Here is a 26,809-nt window from a genome sequence, read left to right as displayed (position 1 = left end):
CTGCGTTCAGACTCCTGGACCAAGAGTACTGCAGTGAATCAGCACTCTGTAGGTTATTGCTAAGCAGGGTACACTTGTGTATTTCTGCAGTAGGTGAGCAGATGCAAGTTTAGACAGTGCTGTGGAGTCAGAAGCAGTAGAGCCCAGTAATGGGGACCACACGAGAGTTGCAAGTTTAGCCAGGAATTGGGGTGAGAAAAGGATAGAATCCAAGGAAAAAATAAAGATTCTGCCTTGGGCCAGTGCCATAGTGTGAGACGGCATCGGTGGCAAGGGAAAGGGGATTTGTCAGAAGAGCCAAACACATTGGCTTTGAGCATAAGACTTAGAACACGACAGGCCCTTGGCCCACTATGTTGGGCTGACCTTTTAATCTTCTCAAAGATCAGTCCGAATCTTCTCCCCTACATAGCCCTCCATTTTTCTATCATACGTTTGTACTTATGCTTACCTAAGAGTTCCTTAAATGTCCCTAATGTATCTGCCTCTCATACCGCCCCTGGCAGGATGTTCTACACAGCCATCACAATCTGTGTTTTATTTTTTTAAAAAAAAACTTATCTCACCTTAAAAGTGATGCTCCATTTTGATCTTCCCACGTTGAATTTAGGGAAAAATATGGATCATTTAGAGGTGAATATCCGGCAAGCAGACTGAAGAGTGAAGAGGTGGTGCTGGGCATGCAAGTGGAACCCATGTCACTGATGAGGTTGTTCCATAGATGCTGCCTGATTTGCTGAGTTCCTCCAGTATTTTGGATGTGTACATTTACCTTCCTTTTTTTACTCTTAGGGTTGCTCGTTTTTTTTGTTCCTTCTCATTAATTCACAGCAAGTGAACAATGCTGACGAGGCCAGCAGGTACTACCCATCCCCTCTCGACCCCAGAGGAAGTGTTGGTGTGCCGCCTCTTTAAACTGCTGCACTTCTTCCACCGAAGGTACTTGCAAAAGTTCCTTTGGGCAGGGAGTTGCAGGGTTCCAACCTTGTATCACTGAAGGACTGCTGATATATTTTCCAATCAGGACATCGTGTGACTTGGAGGGAATCTAGAGGGAATTTCATTCCCATATATCTGGTTCCCTCGTCCTCTTCAGCATTAGCACTTGCGGGTCTGGGAGGTGATGATAATCTTCGATCTCACAGGGCAAGTGACGAATTTCAAGGTTGCGATGGCCCAGCACGAGCTTAGTGTGGACATAATCTACACCTTAGTAACTCAAACCTGAGTCATCTCCAGGGTTTGCTGTGTGTGAATACACGCCCGAGGAACTGCAAATGAAGCCTCTATCTCCCGTTCTCCTTTTCTGTTACCGTTTCCCTCTCTCTTTCACTGGAGGAAATGATCAGTCTGATAAGGACGCTGTCATGGGGACTGCAGTCAGCATTTTGGAGCGTTCACTGTGACCCTTCCGTTGCTGTCTCACCTCTCCAGCTCGCTGCGTCTACCCTCCGGTGACTGGCCCCTGCCGAGCAGACTTCAGCTTCTTCTACTACAACCCCTTCAGCAAGTCATGTGAGCGCTTCACATACGGAGGCTGCAACGGCAACGAGAACCGTTTCCAGGAGGAGAGCAAATGCATGAAAGCTTGCCGAGGAGTGTCAGGTAGGGCTCCTTCATCTGCAGACCTGAGATAATTGGTTAATTATTGTCACACGTACTGAGGTGCAGTGAGAAACGTTGTTTTGCATGTCGCCCATACAGATAATTTTATAGCAACAGTGTACATAGAACATAGAAGAGTACAGCACAGAAGCAGAGCCTTTGGCCCAGAATGTTGTGCTGAACCAATTAAACTAGTAATCAAAAGTCTAAACGAACGCTTCTGCCTACTCAATGCCCATATCCTTCCATTCCCTTTGTATTCATATGCCTAATTAAACATTTGAAAGTCCCTAATGTATCTGCCTCTATCACTACCCCAGCCAGTACATACAAGCCACCTACAAGTCTCTGTGTTTCAAAAATAACTTGCCCTTCATCCCTCCTTTAAACTTACCCCCTCTCACATTTAGTATGAGATATTTCAACCCTTGAAAAAAGATACTGCCTGTCTACTCTGTCTCTGCCTCTCATAATCTTATAAACCTCTATCAGGTCTCCCATCAGCCTCTGCTGCTCCAGAGAAAACAACCCAAGTTTGTCCAACCTCTCGTTATAACACATGCCCTCTAACCCAGGCAGCATTCTGGTAAACTGCTTCTGCACCCTCTCCAAAGCCTCGACATCCTTCTTGTAATGAGGCGACCAGAATTGCATGCGATACTCCAGATGTGGCCTAACCAGAGTTTTATAAAGCTGCAACATAACTTCTCAACTTTTGAACTCAATGTCTCAACTAATAAAGACAAGCATGCCGTATGCCTTCTTAACCACCCTATCGACCTGTGTACTCACTTACAGGGAGCAATGAACTTGGATCCCAAGATCCCTCTGCTCATCAACACTGTTAAGGGTCTTGTCCGTAACAGTGCACTGTCTCTTTACATTTGACTCACCAAGGTGCAACACTTCACATTTAGCTGGGTTAAACTCCTTCTGCCATTTCTCCATCCATATGTGAAACTGATCTATGTCCTGCTGTATTCTTTGCCAGTCTTCTACACTATCTATAACACCACCAATCTTCATGTCATCCGAAAATTTACAAACCCATCCAGGCCATTTATATACATCTCAAATAGCAGAGGTCTCAGCACCGATCCCAGTGGAAAACCACTAATCACAGACCTCCAGCTAGAGTAAGTCCCTTCAACCACTACATTCTGTCTTCTGTGGGCAAGCCAACTCTGAATCCAAATGGACAATTCACCATGGATCTTGTGAAACGTCTTACTAAAATCTAAGTAGACAATATCCACAGATCTATCTTCACCACTGACCCTCGTCACCTTGTCAAAAAAACTCAATCAAGTTAGTAAAACATGACTTACTCCACACAAAGCCATGCTGTCTCTCCCTAATTAGGCAATGGTTTTCCAAAAGCTCATAAATCCTATCACTAAGATTTCTGTCAGTATCTTCCCTGCTACGGATGTGAGACTCACCATCTATAGTTTCCAGGATTATCCCTGGTTCCCTTTTGAATAATGGAACAACATTAGCTATTTGTCAGTCCTCTGGGACCTCGCCTGTGGCTAGAGCAGACATGAATATATTGGTCAAGGTCCCAGCAATCATATCTCTTGCCTCTCCCAATAACCTGGGGTATATCGCATCGCTCTGTGGGGACTTAACCACCTTAGTGCTCTTTAAGAAACCCCACAATACCTTCTTTACCTCGAAATGCCGGAGCATATGAATACACGCAGCACTGATCTCCCTGTACCTTTCCTTGGTAAATACTGATATCAAGTACTCATTGCGGACCGCACCCACATCCTCTACCTCCAAGCAAATGTTCCTCTCTTTATCCTTGAGTGGTCCTACCCTCTCCCTAGTTATCCTCTTGCTCTTAATATACGTATAGAATGTCTTGGGATTCTCTTTAATTTTACTTTCCAAGGGCTTTTCATAGCCCCTCCTGACTTTCCTAATTCTCTTCTTGAGTTCTTCTCTGCCTTTTTTATATTCTTCATGGTCTCTGTTTGATTCTAGCTTCCTAAGCTTTGCATACTTTCCTTTTACTTCTTGACTTAATTCATCACTTCTCTGGATATCCAAGGTCCTCTTACCTTGCCATTCTTGACCTTCCTTCTGACTGGAACATACATGTGCTATATTCTGTACAGCGGGTCCTTAAACACCCTCCACATGTCAAGTGTGGATTTGCCCAAAAACACTTGTTCCCAATTAATTCTGCCTAGTTCCTGCTTAATGCTGTCGTAATTTGCTCTGCTCCACTTTAATACTCTCCTGTAAGGTTCATGCTTGTCCTTAGCAATAGCTATCTGAAAACTTAATGAGTTGTGGTCACAGTTCACCCACTGAAAGGTCAGTCATCTGGACAGGCTCATTACCCAAAACCTTGTCCAGTACAGCCCCTCCCCTTGTTGCACTACCTACATACTGATTTATGAAACCATCCTGGATGCACCTAACAATTTCTGCCCCATCTGAACCTCTTGCACTCAGAAGGTCCCGGTTTATATTCGGGAAATTGAAGCCCCTCATGACAACACCTTTCCTTACTCTGTCTCCATATCTGTCCCTCAGTGTCCCAGTAGCTACTGGGCAATGATCCCTCTAATTTTTTCTTAACAGCTGCGTGGAGCAATCATTGCTCTGAGCAGGAAATTTTTACATGGGCTGAAAGCTGTGCGGCACTTTAATAAAACGTTATATAAAGGAAAACTGGCTGCAAGGCAACAAAAGCTTTGTGCACGGGAGCAGTCATTGCACACATGCACAGCTTAGAGGGAACAATGCTATTGGGAGGGTGGGTCTCCAGTACAATCCCTTTCACCTTTCCCATTTCTGAGCTCTACCCAATCAGACTCAGTGGACAGGCCCTCCATTTTGGCCCCTCTGAATACAGCTGTAATATTGTCCTGGACAAGTAGAGCAATTCCCACCCCCACCTCCTTTACCTCTCTCTCTATCTTTTCTAAAGTATCGACACTCTACACCCTGAACATTAAGTACCCATTTCTGTCCCTCCCTCAACCAAGTCTCCATAATGGCCACATCATCACCTTTACTCATAATACTCCTAGCATTAAAACACACACACTTCACTCTGTTCATCCTATTGTATCTATTACCTTGCTCCTGTTTCTTTTTACTGGCCCCAATATTTATCTTCCTCTCCATCCCTCCACTTTCTGACCTAGTTCACATTCCCCTGCCAAACTAGTGTAAGCTCTCCCGAGTAGCACTCACAAGCCTCCCAGCCAGGATGTTGGTTCTCCTCCAGTTTATATGCAAACTGCCCCTCCTGTACAGGTCACTGCTATCCCCAAGAGGTTCCAATTATCCAAGAACCTGAAACACAGTCCCCTGCACCAGTTCCTCATCTGTACTGTCGTCCTATTCTTGCCCTGACTAGTACGTGGCACCAGGAGTAATCCAGAGATTACTAGCTTGGATGTCCTACTCTTCAGCCTCCTTCCCAACTCCCTTATATTCACTGCACAGGACCTATTCCCCCTTTTTACTTATGACATGGGTGCCAATGTGCATCACAATCTCTGGCTCACACCCTCACTCATGAAAATATCTGCAGTAACTCTGAGACATCCTGGACTCTAGCACCGAGGAGGCAACCCACTATCCTGGTGAATCTTTCGTGGTCACAGAATCTGCTGTCCGTCCCCCTAGCTATTGAGTCTCCTAACACAATTGCTCTGCCTGACTTTACTCTTCCCTGCTGAGCCTCAGAGCCGGCCACAGTGCTATTGACCCTCTCCATGGCCTCCCATCATCCTCGGAGTCAGAATTCTTGCTCAAGTGTTGAATATTCGTGCTCCTTAAACGCTAAATCTCAGTGGATCAAGCCACTTATTTGCAGGCCCTCACTGTAGATAAATCATTTTTTCATTAACTGTTCCTTTATAAAAATGCAATGCAACAAAAACGTTGTACAGTCCATCTAATAAAAAACAGCTTCCCGTTCCTTCCATTATCTCAAATCATGGTAGACCGAACTGGTTACAACTCGAGTTCATTGTCTGGAATCTCAATGAATCAAATATGTTTACAGTTAATTCCCAGTGTATAGAACCTTAATGGATTCAACCTCTTTCCCATTATATAAAATCACAAGGGGCCCAACGTTTATAAAATCATGAAGTGCATCGATAAGGGATGGTCACTGTCTTTTTCCCTAGGATGTGTGGGTCTATCAGCCTGTAGTGTTTGGTACATGGGAGGAAACGAGCACCTGGAGGAATTCATGGGTTTTTCACATGGAGACCTGATGACACAAATGTGGGGGGTGTTGTGGATGGTGTGGAGTGCTGTCAGAAGTTACAGCGGGACATTGATAGAATGCAAAACTGGGCTGAGAAGTAGATGGCGTTCAACCCAGATAAATGTGAGGTGGTTCATTTTGTTAGGCCAAATACGATGGCAGAGTATAGCATTAATGGTAAGACTTTTGGCAGTGTGGAGGATCAGAGAGATCTTGGGGTCTGAGTCCATAGGACACTCAAAGCTGCTGCGCAGGTTGACTCTGTAGTTAAGAAGGCATAAGGTGCATTGGCCTTCATCAACTGTGGAGTTGAGTTTAAGAGTCGAGAGGTTAAGTTGCAGGTATATAGGACCCTGGTCGGACCCCACTTGGAGTACTGTGCTCAGTTTTGATCACCCCACTACAGTAAGGATGTGGAAATCATAGAAAGGGTGCAGAGGAGATTTACAAGGATGTTGCCTGGATTGGGGAGCATGCCTTATGAGAATATATTGAGAGAACTTGGCCTTTTCTCCTTGGAGCAACGGAGGATGAGAGGTGACCTGATAGAGGTGTACAAGATGATGAGAGGCATTGATCATTTGGATAGTCAGAGGCTTTTTCCTAGGGCTGAAATGGCTATCACGAGAGGGCACAGTTTTAAGGTGCTTGGAAGTAGGTACAGATGGGATATCAGGGGTAAGTTTTTTACGCAGAGAATGGTGAGTGCGTGGAATGGGCTGCCCACGACGGTGTTGGAGGTGGATATGATAGGGTCTTTTAAGAAACTCCTGGATAGGTACATGGATCTTAGAAAAATAGAGGGCTATGGGTAAGCCTAGGTAATTTCTAAAGTAAGTACATGTTCAGCACAGCTTTGTGGGCCGAAGGGCCTGTATTGTGCTGTAGTTTTCTATGTTTCAATCTCCACGCAGATAGCACCAGGCATCAGGACTGGATCTATGAGACACTGGCTGAACTGCCCAACATGTTCGTACGTACAAATATGGAGGGAAATGCACACTGAACAGGTGTGTCTCACCACTTGCACTAGACAAGATAAAGACTCTGTTCTTTCTCTTTTCAGAAAAAGATGTATTTTACCGAGGTGTTTTTGAGAGGCAGGAGCAAGAAAAATCTTCAAATGGTCAGTATTCTTTGGAAAAGAGGAATGAAAGAGAAATGTAATGAAAGGTGGTGGGTGAGGGAGTGTTTGCAGGGCAGAAATACTAGAAGTACAGTACTGTGCAAAGGTCGTGGGTATGTGTGTATATACACGTATCGTACTGCAGCCAGAAAAAACACATTTCATAACAGATGTGGATGATGATTAACTTGATTCTGATATGGGTCTCTATTGTGGACTGAGAGTGGGAAGGGGGCAGGGAGAGGGATTCACAGTTGGAAAAAGGCCAAGGGACTGGGCCGGCTGGTGGCACAATGACATCAGCGCCGGATCCCGGAACGGAGGTTCCCGGGTTCGAATCCAGTCAGGGCCACTCCCGAGTACGCTTTCCATCCGTGCCGGGTTGAGTCTCGAGATTGCAACTCGACCTCGTAAAAATAAAGGGAAAAAGACTGCGAAAATGTCTGTGTGAGGAGTGGCGCGCCACACCGTCTCTCTCTCGCTCTGCGCCTTGTAAAGGCATGAAAAAGACATCATTGCGCACACGCACATGCCAGAAAAAAGGAAAATGGGGCAAGGGAGAGGTGAAGAAGCAAGAAGCATCAGAGACATTCTGTAATGATTAATGAACCAATTGTTGGGAATCAAATGATCTTGCCTGGTGTCTCAGAGCTGGGTGTGTCTGCACCCTTGCCATCCCCGACTTCGGCACTCCTTCCCTGCCACCCATCCCACAGGGCTGCATCCTCACCATTCCCAACATCCTTTGCTCCTGCCAGATTTACAAACTCACTCTCCACTGCACATTGACAAATACAGTACTGTGCGAAAGTCTTAGGGCCCCTAGCTATATACATGTGCCAAAGACTTTTACACAGTTCTGCATGGGGCGTTCAAGATTCAAGTTTATCACATAGCTTCAAAACATAGAGTGAAATGCATCATCTGCATTAACAACCAACACAATCAAAGGTGTGTTGGGGGTAGCCTGCAAGTAGGGGATGATAAGAGGAAAGCATGAGGAAGTGGTAGGAGGGAGGCTTGTTGCATTTTAGGGGTGGAGTTATTGTGGGTTGGGGGATGGAGGGATGTAGTATGCTTGAGAACTGCAGAGAAGGGAGCAGTGGAGCATACTTCTCTCCTAACTGCTCTCTCTCTCTCTCTCTCTCTCTCTCTCTCTCTCTCTCTCTGTCCCTAGCTGGCGTTGCCATAGCTGTGGTTCTTGCCATTTGCATCACTGTGGTTCTTGCCATCCTGATCTACTACCTGCTGAAAATGAAGAAGCAGAGTCGACATCAAGCAGGCCCAGTCAGTTCCACCAGCTCCACCATTGAGGAGGCGAAGAGACTGATGCACATGTAATCGAAGCCCGTCTGATGTGTGAGGTTCCGACACCTCCAATGCCATTAAATACTTTCAGTTAGGGGAAGGTCCAACGGGTGGGAAGGGTTTGAAACTGATGGGTTCCTTTTTATAGGTAAAATACTTTTACCGTGCCTGGATTTCATGTTTCAATGGTATGCCAGTGTGCCTCCATTCATCCAGTTGCCAGAGATATTTCCACACACCTCTAAGCTGAATAATGGTTTTGACTCTGCACTGGATAAGCCTCTCTTTTATTTCTTGTTTTTAAATGATTACACACTCCATTAAGTATCCAGTTGGACCATAAAAACCACAGACTTGCCCTGCAGTGGGCTTGCAGGCTCTTCTAGCGTTTCTTCTGATTGTCTGGGTTCAGGAGGGAGGATCCTGAGCCATGTTTACGACAGAGATACTGTTTCAGGGATTCAGGGTGTAAGATTTTGAGGCTGTTGGGATGTCACTGTGGCCTCTGCATTGTTGCTAATAATGCTCTAGTTTCCCTTTCAAAATGATTGATACATGGCTAAGCTGAAACCCCTCATGGTTTCTCAAGGTAAATGCTCCCTCATTCCCATCCTCCTGATGTTCCTTAATCATCCTCTGGCTGGCCCACCATAATTCTGCTCCCTTTGGCACTCCCTAAACCCTCTGACTCCTTCTGTTTCGGCTTCCTAATTCCCATTCCTCTGACATTTCCCAATGCCCAAACCTCTTACTCTCCTGATCGCTGTTCCACTAAACTTCCCAAATCCTTATTTCCATACACCTGGCCTTCCTGCCCTCTTGACACTTGCCCCATCTTAGCATCTCCTCTCTCCCTCCCTTCCTTCCTTTTTACTGGGTCTCTTCTTGCCTCTGTTCTATAATTTGATCTCCATGGGTCAGCTCCTGGTTCTTTGCTCGGCAAATAACGCTGCTGAGTCCATTTCACAGTGCGCCTGGGGGACCCTGGCATACAACTAGTTTAACTAGTGGTTGATAATGTAATAACCCCAAGAAATTCTGACATTTGCCCATAGAGAGGCGGGTTGAGAATGGGATGACAGGAAAATACACAATGAGAAATATTCTGTATGTACATTTTATTTTCTCGGTTTTTTTTTAGTTGAACTGGAAGAGCTGATAGTCAGTTTTTGGGCTTCGCATGAGGGAAAATTAGGGTTAAACCAGCCCATCTGCTTATCAAAGACAGAATACCATAATGGTCAGCAGACTAATAATTAGTTCCCCTGTGGGTGACACTGTGTTCCTTCTCATTGCCATATTTTTGAAGTGGTCTTAAATACAGAGCATATTCTTGCTTTTATTTAGGCAACTGGATATCTTATAAACCCTACTACACTCACATAGAAACATAGGTGCAGGAGTAGGCCATTTGGCCCTTCGAGCCTGCACCACCATTCAGTATGATCATGGCTGATCATCCAACTCGGAACCCTGTACCTGCCTTCTCTCCATACCCCCTGATCCCTTTAGCCACAAGGGCCATATCTGACTCCCTCTTAAATATAGCCAATGAACTGGCCTCAACTGTTTCCCGTGGCAGAGAATTCAACAGATTCACCACTCTGTGTGAAGAAGTTTTTCCTCATCTCGGTCCTAAAAGGCTTCCCCTTTATCCTCAAACTGTGACCCCTTGTTCTGGACTTCCCCAACATCGGGAACAATCTTCCTGCATCTAGCCTGTCCAATCCCTTTAGAATTTTATACGTTTCAATAAGATCCCTCACAGTCAAACTACTCGTATCTGTACTTCGTTATTGGAGATAATTTTATCCTATTGGCCTAAAATTAAAAACCCTCAATCCTAAGAAAAGTTGGTGGAATGACGATATACTACCCCATCCTGAACAATCGTATGCTGGTGATTATAGGTGTCTAACAGTTAAATGTATTTGACTAATTGCTGCAGGTTAATGGTTAATTTTCATTCTACTCATCTTACCTATTACACATTGATAGCCCCTCTCTCTCCTGTATTGCCAGAATGACAGTCTAAAAGTAACTCCTTGCCCCTATATTTGTGCAAATGAAACACAACCGAAGTATGTCTCTAATCAAGCTCAGTTATCTCGATGATTTGTGTCTGACCTTTGTCATTTGTACTGTCACTTACTGACTGCCTGTTATGCCGCTGGCATTTAGGGCAGCAATGAAGGTCCTTCATCTCTGTCTGTGTGGACGGATTCTTCATTGCTGTTTCCCTAACAATTGTTTTTTGACAAGTCAGGGTTGTCAGTTCTGAGCTGAACCCCCGAACCTGGAGGATCAGTGGACCACTCTTCACCTAGCCTCTATCCATTGACCTCTTTGGCATGGGTAACCCGACCAAGAGCCAAAGCACAGGGCCCTGACTCCAGCCAACATAACACTCCGGGTCATTGAGACATGAAAGCCTCCAAGCCCCGTAACAAGGTTGTGCTCCTCTTGGAGGGTGCTGCTGTGAATTGGAAGAAGAATCAAAAACCATAGGAGAAGAGGTCAAGGAATTTCAGTTTGAAGAGAAGTTGTGCAAAGGTGTAGGGTTGGCCAATCCTGGCAATGCAAAGTATGGCCTGGAGACATTTGAGAGTATAGAGCCAAGGCAGCATAGGGCAAGTGTGAATCAATGAGATTTTGAACAATCTTCACTGGTGTTAAGAAATCTTGTGCCAGATTCTAACTGCCAACCGATGAATGCGAAGCAGGATGCGACTCTTGGTGAACAGTGTGCTTTTACAGCAATGTATTTGCTCTTCAGACAGTCTGCTTAAATAGTGCTTTGTAGCAAAAGGCCTACAGAGTCTAGCTAAAATGAACTTCTCTACTACAAGCAAAAATAGAAAGCCATTCAGCTATGGCTGATTAAATGCACGATGACCTCTCCAGCAAACACAAGGAATGAAGGCAGATTATGTGATACAAAGAAGGTAAGAAAAAGCAAACCCAGCCACTTATAGATGATGCAATTGATCCAAGAATCGCAATCATTGCCCTTCTGACCACAAGTAATGGTATCACTATCTGTAACCATGCCATAATTACACAGAGTAACGTTTGCCAGAGCTTTCAGTTAACAAAGAAAATTTTGGATTGCCTTCATAAAAGTTGCAGGTTTGAGCTAACATTAGCAAACACATTTCTGTGTTTTCTTTTGTAAAATTTCTGACTTCTGAGTATTCAGATTTTTTTTGAGATTGAACTGTCAAATTGTGAATTTATATTTTAATTTTTGCTTCCAACTTTAATGTTTGTATTTAATAAATATATATTTCTAGTCTAGGAATCTGCATGCAGTGTGTGTTTTCTTTGCAAACGTTTGATACCTTGTTGAAGCTGTGTCTGGACTGCTTGCACTTTTGCTTCTGTGTTGAAGGTTGTGGGTTCAAGTCCTCCCTCCAGCAATACGCAGATAATAACCTCTGGAGATGCCATCTCTCAGCTGAAAGTGAAAACAGTGAGCTGTATACCTTTCCAGATAATGCTAATCATTCTGTGGTCATTCTTGTATATAAAAAAAAGAGTTGGAGAATTGTCCCCAACAGACTGGCCAATATTAATCTCTCACCAATAATCTTGTCAACAGTTGACTTGGTCGACGTACATTGTAAGCTACCATATTACAGCATTTCAGAATTGACTTTCATAAAAAATAAAGGCCGCTTTAGATATGTTCAAGTCATGAAGGGTGCTTGATAATAAAAACAGAAAAACATGTAGTTTTTGTTTGACTGTAGTTTTTTTAAGACTCGTTTTGCCTAGTGACATGATCTCGGGGGTGCTGCCCCCTACCCGGCCAAATTTTAGCACTCTCGTTTGGGTGGATGCTGCATGTTGTGTCCCCTGTGTAACGTCTGTACCCCGAAATAACATTCAGTGCACAATGTGCGGTTAAACAATTAAGATTTTATATTTAAGTATGGGGTTAGTAGAGAAACAAAAGAAAAGGAAAACAGATAAAAGGCGCCAATAATCTCACAAACATGTCCAGTGCGCAATCGTTGGAGCTCACTGTTTCCCTTTCGCTGCTCCTCCGCTAGTCGGCCCCTGCGCTCCCGCCCCGAGCCCAGGCCCAGCAGGTCCAGCAACCGTCTCCTCAAGCCACGACTTCTCTCTTCATCCTCCTCGTGCCTTCTCCCTCAAATCCCGTGCAAACAACAGCTTTCAGATACACAAGAAAGAATAACATCTATCCCAATTGGTTAGCAAACAAATTCAAGTTCCCGTTATCACTAATTATAATCCAAACATGCTGCTACAGAGAGCATTACCTCATCAGTTAAAATTACAGAGAAGCCATTTTATTAGCCTTAGCAAGTAACATGAAACAAGGAATCTCTTACAATCTCCCCCCACCAAACTTAGTCATGTCCTCATGACTTCTAAATAACTCGCCAACCATTCCTGCAGACACAGAAACCCAATCCAGGTACAAACAGTGACATTGCTCCCCAAACAGTAGACCTTACGCCTTGTTCCCCAGGTGCTATATAGGCCAACCTCTCTCGGAGTTTTGCTAATCCTCCGAGACCTCCATTCCCCTCACCTAAATCCTTCAGGCTCGGACACTACTGGGGATACCTTGGGTCTGCTTGCCAAATCCTCTCTCAATCTCTTACTTATGCCCCCACTGCAACCTGGAGCCTCCTGTCCTGTGTCCAGGCACCCCTGCCTCTCCTTCAGGGTCCTGCAGTAACCCAGGCTGCCCACAGCTAGACCCCCCTCACCTTACTCAGTGGGAGAAGGGCCAGGAGTCTCTTCATCCCACAGGGGGAAGTTAGCGAAAGGCAGCGTGTACCACACCTCTATCTCATCATCCGTCGAATCCGTATTCTTCCCCTTTTCCTCGATTTGTAGCTGCTGGTTGGTTCTCTCCACGCTGGAGCACTTGGCCTGGACTGCTTCTGCAGCCTCTTCAGCCTCCTGTAATCGAGACAACAGCTTCTTCTTGGACTCCTCTAACTCTCGCCACAGTCTCAGCAGTTCTGGCCATCTCAATCAGGGATGCAGTTACTCCACCAGGTTCTTCCACCCTGACCTGAAAAGCAGCAGTTAAAGATTGTCCAGCCTCCAGTTTAGTGTTCACTGAACTTATCTCCAGCTTTCTCTTCCTAATGACTTCTTCCAGGTCAACCTTCAGTTTTTCCACTTCATTTAAGCTGTCAATGGTCATCATCAGGTTCCCTTCAAGCGTGCGCTTCCCTCTTCTGAGATCTGTCCGCAATTACTTCACCTCCTCGGAAGTGTAGTCAAACTCCCCTCTCTGGGCTCTCGGTTTTCTGTTGGCCTTAGTCAGAACACTTCCTTTGTCTTCCCCAACTTGCAACTGGTTCTGGATCACTTTCTCCAGTCTCTGCTGGGAATTCTGTCTCTCTGACTTCACTTCAGACTTGATCCCGTAGAGACAGTCACTCAGCCTGTTACTAACCCCAATCCCACAGAGACACACCAGCACTGATTTTAACAGGGCAAAAATACAGCACCCTACAAAAATCCATATCCCAGACGAGCCCTCACATTGTAAGACTCGTTTTGCCTACTGACATAATCTCGGGGGTGGCGCCCCCTACCCGGCCAAACTTTAGCGCTCTCGTTTGGGTGGATGCTGCATGTTGTGTCCCCTGTGTATCATCAGTACCCCGAAATAACATTCAGTCCACAATGTGAAGTTAAATGATTAAGATTTTATATTTAAGTATTGGGTTAGTAGAGAAACAAAAGAAAAGGAAAACAAATAAAAGGCGCCAATCATCACATAAACATGTCCAGTGCACAAACGTTGGAGCTCATGGATTCCTTTTACTGCTCCTCCTTTGCTAGTCGTCGAGCCCTGGGCTCCCACCCCGAGCCCAGGCCCAGTGGGTCCGGCAACCGTCTCCTCAAGCCACGTCTTCTCTCTTCATCCTCCTCGTGCCTTCTCCCTCAAATCCCGTGCAAGCAACAGCTTTTAGACACACCAGGAAGAATAATATCTATCCCAGTTGGTTAGCAAACAAATACAAGTCCCATTATCACTAATTATAATCCAAACATGTTGCTACAGAGAACATTACCTCATCAGTTAAAATTACAGAGAAGCCGTTTTATTAGCCTTAGCAAGTAACGTGAAAGAAGAAACCCCTTACATGCACTTACAGGATGCTTCTTAAATTGTCTCCTGCAATCCAGGAACAAACTGCTTACACATAAAAAGAGGAAATACTCAGAGGGTGAGGCAGCATCTATGAGAAGAGAAGCAGAGTTATTGTTACAGGTAAAAGATCTTTTGTCAGGGAATGCCTCATCCTGCTCCCCTCCACTTGCAGTGTTTGTGGTGCATTTTATCCCTGTATAGCACCTAAGTGAGTCCATTATATCTGGACATAGAACTGCATCAGTCTTTGAGGTAGCAACACTGACCAAAATTCAGCACTCGAAGAAGGTCACCAAGTCTGGATGTGATGCATACTAGATTGCTGATGAATGTAAGGAAATTAAGGGCATAAGTTATAAAGGGCTCTGCTCACAATCTTCTTCCTTATGTGGGGGTGGTGCCAAAAGGATTTCCTGTGATAGATCACTGTGTAAGAAACAATGATATATCCCTATAATTACAGGCTAGTCAACTTTGGTTCGGGCAAAACATTGACACTTGTGTACTGCAAAATTGGAACTATATAGCTTATTGTTGAATATATATATATATATATATTTATTAAATTCAGATTGAATGTGATTATCTGTATTCTTTGATGTAGTGATGATTGTAATGCATTTGATGATACTTAAGGAGGCATTTGCTACATAATTGGTGCAATAAAGCTGATAGAAAAAGTAATACTGCCTATAATTGGAAAAGTATTACTAAATGGTTTTCAGTCAATAAAAAGTGGTTTTGGAACCAATGTTATTTCTAATATATTAAGTAGCTAAATTTAATTTCACAGTCTGCAGATGGCACAAATCTTGGGAGTATGGTGAACAATGCGGAAGGTGCTCAAAGACTTTGAAATGGTGTAGCCTGTGGAAGTAAATAAACATGTAGAAAGTGTGTCAGTTTGGTCAGAGGAGTGAAGAGAGGCAATATGAACTACATTTTATATGGGTACTGAAATTGACACCCTATTCCCCTCCCCACCCCACCCCACCAGCTGTGTAAAAAGTAGACATGGTGGTCATGCCGAATCTTCCAAGGGCATAGAGAGAGAGCAAAAGGCATTTTTGAGAATGATGTGTGAGATAGATGTGCAGCAAAGTTGATGTTCTTCTTAAGAATATGAAGCTTTTTGAAAGAGTAAATTGGGAGAAGCATTCATTCCAGCAGTGGATGAGTCAATAATGTTGAAATTTTGGGTAATTGCCAAGCGGATCAGAGGCAACATGAGGAAAAATAATTACACAGATCTTTGTGTAATATGGAATCCACTGCCCAAAACGTAATGGAAATAGACTTAAAAGCAGACTTTAAATGGATTTGGATAAATATTTGAAAAGGACACTTTCATGCCTTTTGGGAAATGTGTGGGAGACTAACTGGAGAGCATTTACTTCACCACAGTATGTGAATAGCTCTCTTATGCTGCATCTTTTTTATAAATCTGTAGTAAATTTTCAAACACTGAAAGGCTGAGTTTCAGAGACATTTAGTGTATCTGCTTTAATGTATATATCACGAAGCTTAACAACAGCTAGTTGTATCTCATTCATAACTCAGTGTTATGAATATCATGTCTTCTGACTGTTATGTCAGTAAGGTGAGAGAGGGAAAGCAGGAAATTGGATCAGTTAGTCTCTTATCAAGAACAACTACTTAAGAAAAACAACCTAATTTTTTTAGGAAATCAGAGGCTGCAGCATGCTGTTGGAAATCGTAGTCAAGTCAGATAAACCTGCATGATTTTATTTTTGAATGGGTGAGTGGCAGAGAAGGTAGAGGCATTTCCTCTATTCCTATTTTCAAATGTTTGTGGGTACAGCCATTAAAGAGCAGATTATCACCGGCATGTCTCGTGAAATTTGTTAACTTAGCAGCAGCAGTTTAATGCAATACATAATTTAGAAGAAGAAGAAAAGTGATAATAAATAAATTTATAAATCAATTCCAGTATACATATATTGAATAGATTAAAAATCATGCAAAAAACCCAGAAATAATGTATATTTAAAAAGTAAGGTAGTGTTCACGGGTTCAATGTCCATTTAGGAATTGGATGGCAGAGGGGAAGGAACTGTTCCCAAATCGCTGAGTGTGTGCCTTCAGGCTTCTGTACCCCCTACCTGTTGGTAACAGTGAGAAAAGGGCATGCCCTGGGTGCCAGAGGTCCTTAATAATGGACGCTGCCTTTCTAAGATACCACTCCTTGAAGATGTCCTGGGTACCTTGTAGGCTAGTACCCAAGATGGAGCCAACTAGATTTACAACCTGCTGCAGCTTCTTTCAGTCCTGTGCAGTAGCCCCATTTCCACCACCATACTGGACAGTGATGCAGCTTGTCAGAATGCTCTCCACTCTACATCTATAGAAGTGTTTGAATGTTTTTGTTGACATAACAAATCTCTTCAAACTCCTAACAAAGTATAGTCGCTGTCTTGCCTTCCTTATAACTGCATCGATATGTTGGGACCAAGTTAAGTCCTCAGAAATCTTGACACCCAGGAACTTGAAACTGCCCGGCCTGCTGAGTTCATCCAACACTTTGTGTATGTTGCTTGGATTTCCAGCATCTGCAGAATTTCTCTTGTTTGTGATGGAGTGAAGACCTGGAGAAATGTGGGTTGAGCAAGATTTGTGTTATGGACTGCAAAATGAGAGAAAACCGCCACAACTCTGTCTCTGGCAATGCACGAGGCAGAGAGGAAGGCAGAAGTCACACAACCTGCTGTCTGGTGCAGGAGCAGCAGCAACAGAGAGGAGGATTTGGATGAGAAAAAGACTGGTGTGGAAAATTACACTGTAGCTTGAAAAGAGTTAGGCTAAATAGGAAAACCTTTGAAACAGACATCTCTGTCACCAGCTAAAGTGATTCTCCTATGAGGACATAGACCACCAGCATCAACAGGCAGAAAGTGTATGAAACTTGGTCATATTAGATTAATTCAGCTTTGGTTTTGGTTTGAAACTGCCTTAGGTGATATAAAAAAGACTATCCTACGAAAGAAGAGACAGCATTTTCAGGGTAGTTTATTGAGTGAAAGGCAGATTTCCAGAAATCATATAAAGTATTGCCAATAACTTAATGCTAGAAGAAGAAAGCCTTTCAGTCTATACTGAGTTTGGGCATCGTATGAAGTTGGAAGGTTTACAAAGGCAAACAGCTGAGCTTTGAGAAATGCCAAAATGACTGAGCTGAGAGTTTCCACGTATGTAGTTTGGTACTGGAGTGAGTCGGTGCTTCAGTGCAAGTATTTAAGGGGTCCCAGTACTTAAGGAAGTGCAGTGAAGGGAAGCAAAGCGACTTGCCCATGGTAAAGACTAATAAGACAGAAGGTGATGGAAGTGTACAGGAGTAAAGACAATCCAGAAACGGACTGTGAAAAAATATTTGTCAACAAAACTCCACACAAGATGATGTTAGTTGACCACCAGGAAATCTCTGAGAATGCCCATTTCGTATCTTCGGCTGTTGAACTGGAGAATGAAGTGACTACAAAGCCAGCACTGAGAAGTTCCCACGTGCTGAACATGGTCATCTGCCCATCGTTATCCAATTTTAAGGCAATGTCAGTCAACCCAAGGTAAAGCTGACGCAAGGTGGGAAATATGCTGATTCAGTGACACAAATGGAAATGTGAGCATCCCGGGCCAAAGCTGTATGTGATTTTGCTAGGACATCCAACTGCCCTGGACAAGAAGTAGATCAAGAAAGGCAGGGATTTCCAATCTGCTTATAGTAATGAAGATGTAGTGGAGACCACCAAAGACAATGGATATTTTAGATGTAAAGTGAATAGTTTGGAAAAAGAGTGAAATAACCAATGGAAACCACTGCTCATTGTAAAATAACATGCACTCCTGAAGAGGAGGCAGTGCCTGAGACATCATCATAGGTTTTGGACCAGAACAGTCTTAAAGAATGGAATCAGGGTATAATAGAAACTGATGACAAAGCTTCTTGACACAATTATTTCCTAAAATTTTAACGTCTTTACCTATGATTGACCGAGCTCATAGATTGCCTGTGCCCAGACCAGCTCCAGCAGCGAGACCCAGCTCAGAAATAATCTGTTTTCATGAATTTCAAACAAAGGAACTTTTAATTCGTGAATCCCATGGAAAAAGAATGATTCATTATAATGGCCAGAAGATTAGAGTCGTTGAGGATTTCTCAGCCGAGATCATGGATGAGCGTGCTAAGTTCAAAAAGGTTATGTCGGAACTTTTTAACAAAGGTTTCAAACCTTATTCTGCTTCGCTCAGAATTATACTGAGGGATGGCTCTACGGAATGGTTCTGTTTGAGTGACGAGGTTCAGGAATTTTTAAAATCAGAAAATTAACTGTTCAGTATCTTTCTACATAAATAATTGCTTCTTTTACTTTTGATAAACCTTTGTAGCTAACTCTCTTTTTGAATCTTTTAACGCTTTATTTAGAGAATAAGATTCTAACGAGTTAACACCTTGTGTGTCCATGTGTTTTGAATTTTGAAAGGTTTTTTTTATTTTATATTATACTTAATCTTCTTGAGGTTTTTCTCTATCAATAAGGCTCAGTATAGGATTTTTTCAATTTGAAACTGTAATCATTAATTTATATGTGTTTTTGTTATGAGGGTTAAGTTTTTTCTTTCTGTCTGCTGTTTTGTCTAGGTTGGAATGCAGCTAACCTTGAAATTAATTTGGAGCCAAACCAGTAGGTTTTCGGGGGGATGGTAGTTGTAGCTGCTGACTGTCTATTGGCCGGCTTTCTGACTTTGGGAGGAGGGAGGGGGGATGGATTTTTTTTTCTGGAAGCTGTTCTGGACTCTTAGCCAAATCTGTTGCTTGGTTACTCTATCTCAAGGTTCATTGTTTGGTTTTAATATACATTCCAGTGGTCATTACTCTAACCTTTCTTTTAAATAGTATTAAAAATGGATCAAACTATTAACTTACTAGTCTTAACATGAAAGGATTAAATCACCCTGTGAAATGCAATAAGATTTTTGCCTATATTAAAAAACTTAAGGTCCTAATTTTTTTTACAAGAAACTCACATACGTAAATGTGACAACTTACGCCTTTTTTGCCGATGGAGAGGACCACATTTTAATTCCTCTTTTCAGGCTATGTCTAGGGGAGTTTCGATTTTTATGGATAACATAGTTCCCTTCGTCCAACATAAAGTAGTATCTGATACTAATGACCATTTTGTTATAGTGTCAGGAAAATTAGATAATAAATTAATGGTATTTGCTAATCTGTATGCCCCGAATATAGATGACCCAGGATTCTTTGAGCGTTTCTGTTTTCGTTTTTGCCAGATTTGAGTCTTTATTCATTTGTGATGGGAGGAGACTTTAATTGCTGGTTAGATCCAGTTTTAGACCGGTCATCTTCTAGACCAGCGACACTTAATAAATCAACTTTGTTTGTTCAATCTTTTCTAATGAAATGTGGTATTGTTGATATCTGGTGTCTTTTATATCCAGTAGACAGGGAGTATTCATTTTTTTCTCATGTCCATCACACGTATGCCAGGATTGATTTTTTTTTTTATTGATAGCCAAATGATTCCTGTGAATATAAAGAGATTCTGTCTCAGAACAGTCTTAAAGAATGGAATCAGAGTATAATAGAAACTGATGACAAAGGGTGGTGAAAATAAGGGATCAAGGGAAGTTTAAAGAAAACTTAGACAATGATTCATATAGTTTTATTTTATCCTTTAATGGCATATTGTCCAAGGATGTGCAGGAACAGAAGAAGCTGAGAGTGGTATATGTCTTTTGAAGGAGGTACTCAAAAACTGGCTGTGGTCCAAGAAAACACGTCACCAATTTCATGGGAATGCTTTCTAGTTAGCTTGGTGAGGTGAAAGCTTCAGAGAGGCTTGCCATAACCTTTCAATCACTTCTAAGTAGGAAGGACATGCCAGAATACTGTGCAAAAAATGTATAAAACACCAGGAACCTAGACTGGTCGGTTCGACCTCAGACGTGAAGCATCTTTAAGAAACAATGATCATGAGAATAATCTATAGGCATTAGGGAAAACAGGGAACTGGCATGAATTAAAGTCAAATGTTATTGACTGATAGTTAATAATGAATTTTTAATAAGGTAATGTAGAAGATTGATGAGAATGTGGTGCATGTCACCTCATGAATTTTCAGAAGGCATTGATAATCATACAGAAAACCGTGTGCATAGTTAAGGTGCAGGGAATTAAACAGCTCCTATATTGTAACAAAAGCAGCATGGTTATAAAATTGGCCTAAATGCAGAGATTAGTGGAAATTAGTTGTTTCTCCAGACTGAAAGACGTCAACAGTTTTGTTCATGCATAGCAATTCTGGAAGAGTATTGGGGGGTGGCATGGTAGCATAGTGGTTAGCACAACGCTTTACAGTACCAGTGACCCAAGTTCAATTCCCATTGCTGCCTGTAAGGAGTTTGTACGTCCTCCTCGTGACTGCATGGGTTTCCTTTGGGTGGTCCAGTTTCCTCCCATAGTCTAAAGGTTGGCAGTTTAATTGGTCATTATCTCTTTCTTTTCTTTTCAAATCTTTTTATTGTTATACACAGGAAAAATAACATGAGTACATCGAAGTAACAACACTTACAATGCCTCAAAAAAAAATTATCTTAAGGATTGAAAAAAATTTTGTGATAACAAAAAAAACCTACTAAGCAGAAAAGTGAGGGAAAAAAAGAACGCATTAGGTGTACAACCCCATAGTTATGCGTCATACAAAAAACTTCTAAAAATAAACATCAAACCGCCAGCAAGAAAAGAAAATATACTAAAAAAATTTACAATTAGATCGCGGAAAAATTATATCAATTAACTCAAATGATAATAACGAGCAAATGAGCCCCATCTTTTCTCAAAATCAAATAAAGGTTCAAAGATTCAACTTCTAATTTTTTCCAAACTAAGACATAGCATCACTTGAGAGAACCATTGTGATGAAGTGGGAGCTGATGTATCCTTCCACTTCAACAAAATGGCCCTCCTAGCTATCAATGTAAAAAATGCAATAACATGTTGGTCGGACACAGAAATACCATGAATATTTTGAGGAACTATTTCAAAGAGCACAGTTAATTTATTAGGTTGTAAATTAATTTTAAGTGCTTTAGAAATTGTTGAGAAAACCGACTTCCAGAACTGTTCCAATATAGAACAAGACCAAAACATATGTGTCAGTGTAGCTATCTCAGTTTTACATCTATCACAATGACTATCAACATTAGGAAAGATTTTAGAAAGCCTCTCCTTTGTCAAATGATAGTGATGTACAATTTTAAATTGAATCAATGAATGGCTAGCACAAATTGAAGAAGAGTTAACCAACTTCAATATCCGCATCCAATCCTCCGTCATAAAAGTCAAATTAAGTTCCTTTTCCCAATCCTGTTTAATCTTAGATAAGGGACGCTTATCCCATTGTAATAATAAATTATAAATTCTTCCAATAGAACTCTTAATCAAAGGATTCATACTCATAATAGTATCTAACAGGTCAGCCTCCAAGATGTAGGGAAAATTGCTTAAATATGTTTGTAAAAAATATCTAACTTGAAAGTATTGCAGAAAGTGTGAGTATGAAAGAGAATATTTATCAATTGTTCAAAAGACATCAATCTATCTTCTTTAAATAAATCCAAAAAAGAATTAATACCTTTATTTTTCCAAAGCAAAAAAAATTGGATCACTCAAAGAAAGCTTAAAAAAGTAATTTCGGTAAATTAAACTACGAAGTTTAAATTTTTTAAGATTAAAAAAATTGCGGAACTGCAGCCAAATTTGTAAAGAATACCTAATCACAGGATATAGGTATAAATTAACAACTTTACCTAATTGCATAGGTAAAGGAGCTCCCAATAATGAGGTTAAATAAAACTGTTTTACAACTTTCAGTTCCAGGTCTACCCAAATTGGCCGATCACTCTTATCAACCCAGTATAACCAAAAAGACATATATCGCACATTAACAGCCCAATGATACATTCTAAAATTAGGCAAAGCAAGACCTCCATCCTTTTTCAATTTTTGTAAATGACATTTACTAATTCTTGGTCTTTTATTATTCCAAATAAAAGATAAAATAATAGAATCAATCCAATCAAAAAACTTCCTACTCAAAAAAACAGGAATATTCTGAAATAAATATAAAAATTTCGGTAAAATCATCATTTTAACTATATGAATACGACCAACAAGTGAAAATATAAGTGGACTCCATCTACTAAATAAATACTTCATACAGTCTACTAAGGGAACAAAATTTGCTTTATAAAGATCCTTATATTTTTTAGTAATTATAATACCTAAATATCTAAAAGAGTCTGAAACTTTAAAAGGAGTATTATCATATATAGAGACAGAATCATTTAAAGGAAACAATTCACTTTTACTAAAATTTATTTTATATCCTGAAAAACCTCCAAATTCATTAAATAATTTTAGCAAGGCAGGAATGGATTCATCAGGGTTAGATATATAAACCAATAAATCATCAGCATAAAGAGAGCCCTTATGCATGGTCTCATTCACAAAGATCCCATGGATATTTTTAACCTCACAAAGAGCAATAGCAAGGGGTTCTAATATTAAATTAAACAACAAAGGACTTAATGGACAGCCTTGCCTTGTCCCCCGTGAAAGCTGAAAAAAAGGAGACCTACAATTGTTAGTTACAGCAGTAGCAATAGGGGCATTTTAATCCAATTATTAAAATTAACACCAAAGCCAAATTTCTCTAAAACATTGAATAAATATTTCCATTCGACTCGGTCGAACGCTTTTTCAGCATCCAAAGATACAACACATTGTGAAGTTTTAGAAGAGGATGAATATATAATGTTAAATAGTCTCTGAGCATTTGAAAAAGAATAGCAAACCTTTATAAAGCCTGTTTGATCTTTACAAATAATTTTACCCAAAATATTCTCCAACCGATTGGCCATTATCTTTGACAAAATCTTAGCGTCAACATTCAGTAATGAAATAGGTCTATATGAAGCACAGTCAGTAGGATCTTTATCTTTTTTAAGAATTAAAGAAATAGAAGCCTCATAAAAAGTAGAGGGTAAGTCACCTTTCACAAAAGAATCCTTAAACATTTCCAACATATACGGAGAGAGCAACTTTCCAAATTTTTTATAAAATTCTACAGGATAGCCATCAAGTCCTAGGGACTTAACAGATTGCATTGAAAAAATAGCTTTATGAATTTCAGCTTCAGTAATTTGAGCATCGAGAGTTTTTTGATCCTCAGCTGAGATTTTAGGAAAAACAATCTTTTATAAAAAAGCATTCATTTTTGAGGAATCTAACAGACATTGAGATTTATAAAGCTCAGCATAAAAATCTTGAAAAATCTTATTAATTTCTTCATATTCCTGAGCTAAGGTACCATCTTTCCTACGAATTTTCATGATTTGCCTTTTGGCTGCAGCCATTTTTAATTGAGATGTAAGCAGTTTATTATTTTTAACTCCAGACATATAAAATTGGCTCTATAACTTAAGCAAATAATCTTCAATGGGATGAGTTAATAACAGGTTATATTGTGATTGAAGTTCCACCCTTTGTTTAAATAAATCAGTATTGGGGGAAATTGCATAAATATTATCTAAATCTTTAATTTGTTTTGAAATTCTATCTAATTCTGCTTTAGTTTGTTTTTTAAATTTAGCTGAATAAGAAATAATCTGACCACGTAAAAATGCTTTAAATATATCCCATATAACTAATTTAGACATACCCCCTATATCATTAAAAAGAAAAAATTCTTTTATCTGGGTTTCAATGAAACTGACAAAGTCAGAGTTTTGCAATAATGTCTGAGAGATGCGCCAAGGTGGGCGGGCAAGAGTGACATCATCAAATTCAAAAGACAAACTCAGAGGCGCATGATCAGATATAGCAATAGCGTCATATTTGCAAGTTTTAACACTAGGCAAGAAATGGGGATCGATTATAATACAATCGATCCTCGAATATTTTTTATAAACATGTGAGAAGAAAGAATATTCTCTATTATTGGCATGAAGATACCTCCACAAACCAATCAACCCAAAATCAATCAAATAGGAATTAATAAATGACGCAGATCGATTTGGAAGTCGCTGATTGGTTGAGCTCTTATCAATCATAGGATTTAAACAGCAATTAAAATCCCCACCCATTATGAGCATATATTCATTTAAGTCAGGCAGTAAAGCAAATACCTTTTTAAAAAAAGAAGGATCATCTAAGTTAGGACCATACAAATTAACCAAAACAACTTTTCTGTTACAGATTGTTCCTTTAACAATTAAAAATCTACCATTAGAATCTGATTCAATATCCTCTTGAATAAATATATTAGGTTTAATGAAAATAGACACACCTTTTGTTTTACTCTGAGAAGTTGAGTGGAATTGCAAACCATTACACCATCTAAAAAATCTATTTTGATCTCCCGCCCTGATATGTGTCTCTTTAGCAAAAATTATATCAGTTTGGAATCTGGTCATTGTCTCTTGATTAGACTAGAATTAAATTGGATGGATTGCTGAGCGGCGCAGCTCAAAGGGCCAGATCCACATTGTAGGACAATAAATAATAAAATAAATAAAAAGCTGCTTTAATCTTCTATCTTTTATTAGCACAAAGGGAAGCCATTCAACCAAATGGTACCATGCTGTTTGCCCGTTCTCTGCACGCCTGCAATTTATTCCATTTCACACATGCCCATCAACTCTTCTTTATTGAGCACCTCCAGTCCATCCACCAAAAATGGAATTTCCTCTCCCCATTCCCGTTCTGACATGTCGGTCCGTGGCCTCCCCTTTTGCCACGATGAGGCCACTCTCAGGATGGAGGAGCAACGCCTCATATTCCAGCTGGGTGCCCTCCAATCTGATGGCATGAACGTCGATTTCTCCTTCCGGTAAAAAAATAATAATAATAAAATAAAAAAATTCCCTCCCCCTTCCCTCTTCTTCCATTCCCCACTCAGGCAGGTGAGGAGAAGAGATAAGAAGCCAATCGCCTCCACCTAGTGCCCCTCCTCCTTCCCTTTGTCCTCTCCTTTCTTCATAGATCCCTTCTCCTTCTGCCCTTTGCCTTTCCCACCCAGCTGGCTTCACCTATCATCTTCTTGCTTGTCCTCCTCCCCCTCCCCCCCTCCACTTTTATTTCTCTGGCACCTTCCTCCTTCCTTTCCAGTGCTGAAGAAGGATCTCGGCCGAAATGTCGACTGTTTATTCATTTCCATAGATGCTGCCTGACCTGCTAAGTTCCTCCAGCACTTTTGTGTGTAACTCTCCTTTGAGTCTTATTGTCACTAAGTCAATTAAGGGGTGACTTACAGTAGACAAATAGCCCACCAGCATGTTTTTGGGACTGGAGCACCAGGAGGGAATCCCACTCAGCAGTGGAGAGAATGTACGAACTCCACTCAGGTAGCTTCTGAAGCCAGAATTGAACCCAGAATCCTGCGATGCCACTGTGACTTAGACAGAATCAAGATCAAAATCAGGTTTATTATCACCGACGTGTCATGAAATTTGCTGTTTTGTGCCAGCGGTACAGTGCAAGATATGAAAATTATCATGTTACAACAAAATAGATAATACGAAAGAGGAATAATGAGATCATGTTCATTAGTTCATGAACCATTCAGAAACCTGAGGGTGAATGGGAAAAAGCTGTTTTTAAAACATTGAGTGTGCACCTTCGGGCTCCTGTATCTCCTCCCGGACGGCAATAACATGAAGGGGGCAAGTCCCAGATGGTGATGGTCTTCTTGAGGCACAGGAACACTAGGATTGCTCTATTAGACAAATATGAACATAAGACATAGGAGTAGAATTAGGCCATTGAGCCCACTGAATCTATTCTGCCATTTGTCCAAGGTTCATTTAACTTCACTCTCAACCTATTCTCCTACCTTTCTCCATAACTTTGGTACCCTTAGTAATCAAGAAGCTTACAATCTCAGCTTTAGATATATCCTATGATTTGGCCTACACAGCCAACTGTAGCAATGAATTCCATAGATTCACCACCCTCTGGCCAAAGAAATTCCTCGTTCTCTTTTCTAATTGGATGTCCTTCTATTCTGAGGCTGGGCTCCTAGACTCCGCCACTATTGGAAACATCCCCGTGATGTCCACCCTACCTAGCCTTTCAAAATACAGTAGGTTTCATTGAGTTGATTCGTCATTCTTTAAAACTCCAAACAGTACAAGTCCAGTGCCCTCAAAATCACCTCATACATTAATCCTTTCATTCTTTGGATCATTTGTGTAAATTTCCTTTGAAACCTCCCCAATACTAGCACGTCCCTTCTTAGACATGGAGCCCAAAACTTCTCACAATACTCCACAAACCTGA

General features: G+C 41.2%; 1 protein-coding gene across 1 annotated transcript in view; it reads left to right on the top strand.

Moving 5' to 3' along the window:
- The window catches only part of LOC140201411 (kunitz-type protease inhibitor 1-like), an 81,518-nt gene extending 69,932 nt beyond the window's left edge, over window positions 1–11,586 (top strand). Inside the window, exons 9-11 of the mRNA XM_072265479.1 lie at window positions 1,435–1,605; window positions 6,918–6,977; window positions 8,155–11,586. Coding sequence (XP_072121580.1) covers window positions 1,435–1,605; window positions 6,918–6,977; window positions 8,155–8,318 — 395 coding nt within the window. The 3' untranslated portion in view covers window positions 8,319–11,586. The remainder of the gene's footprint in view (window positions 1–1,434; window positions 1,606–6,917; window positions 6,978–8,154) is intronic.
- The last annotated feature ends 15,223 nt before the right edge of the window (window positions 11,587–26,809 follow it).

The sequence above is a fragment of the Mobula birostris genome, chromosome 1 (genome assembly GCF_030028105.1).
Source record: "Mobula birostris isolate sMobBir1 chromosome 1, sMobBir1.hap1, whole genome shotgun sequence".
Classification (NCBI taxonomy): Eukaryota; Metazoa; Chordata; class Chondrichthyes; order Myliobatiformes; family Myliobatidae; genus Mobula; species Mobula birostris.
This window is presented reverse-complemented; position numbering and strand designations above follow the sequence as displayed.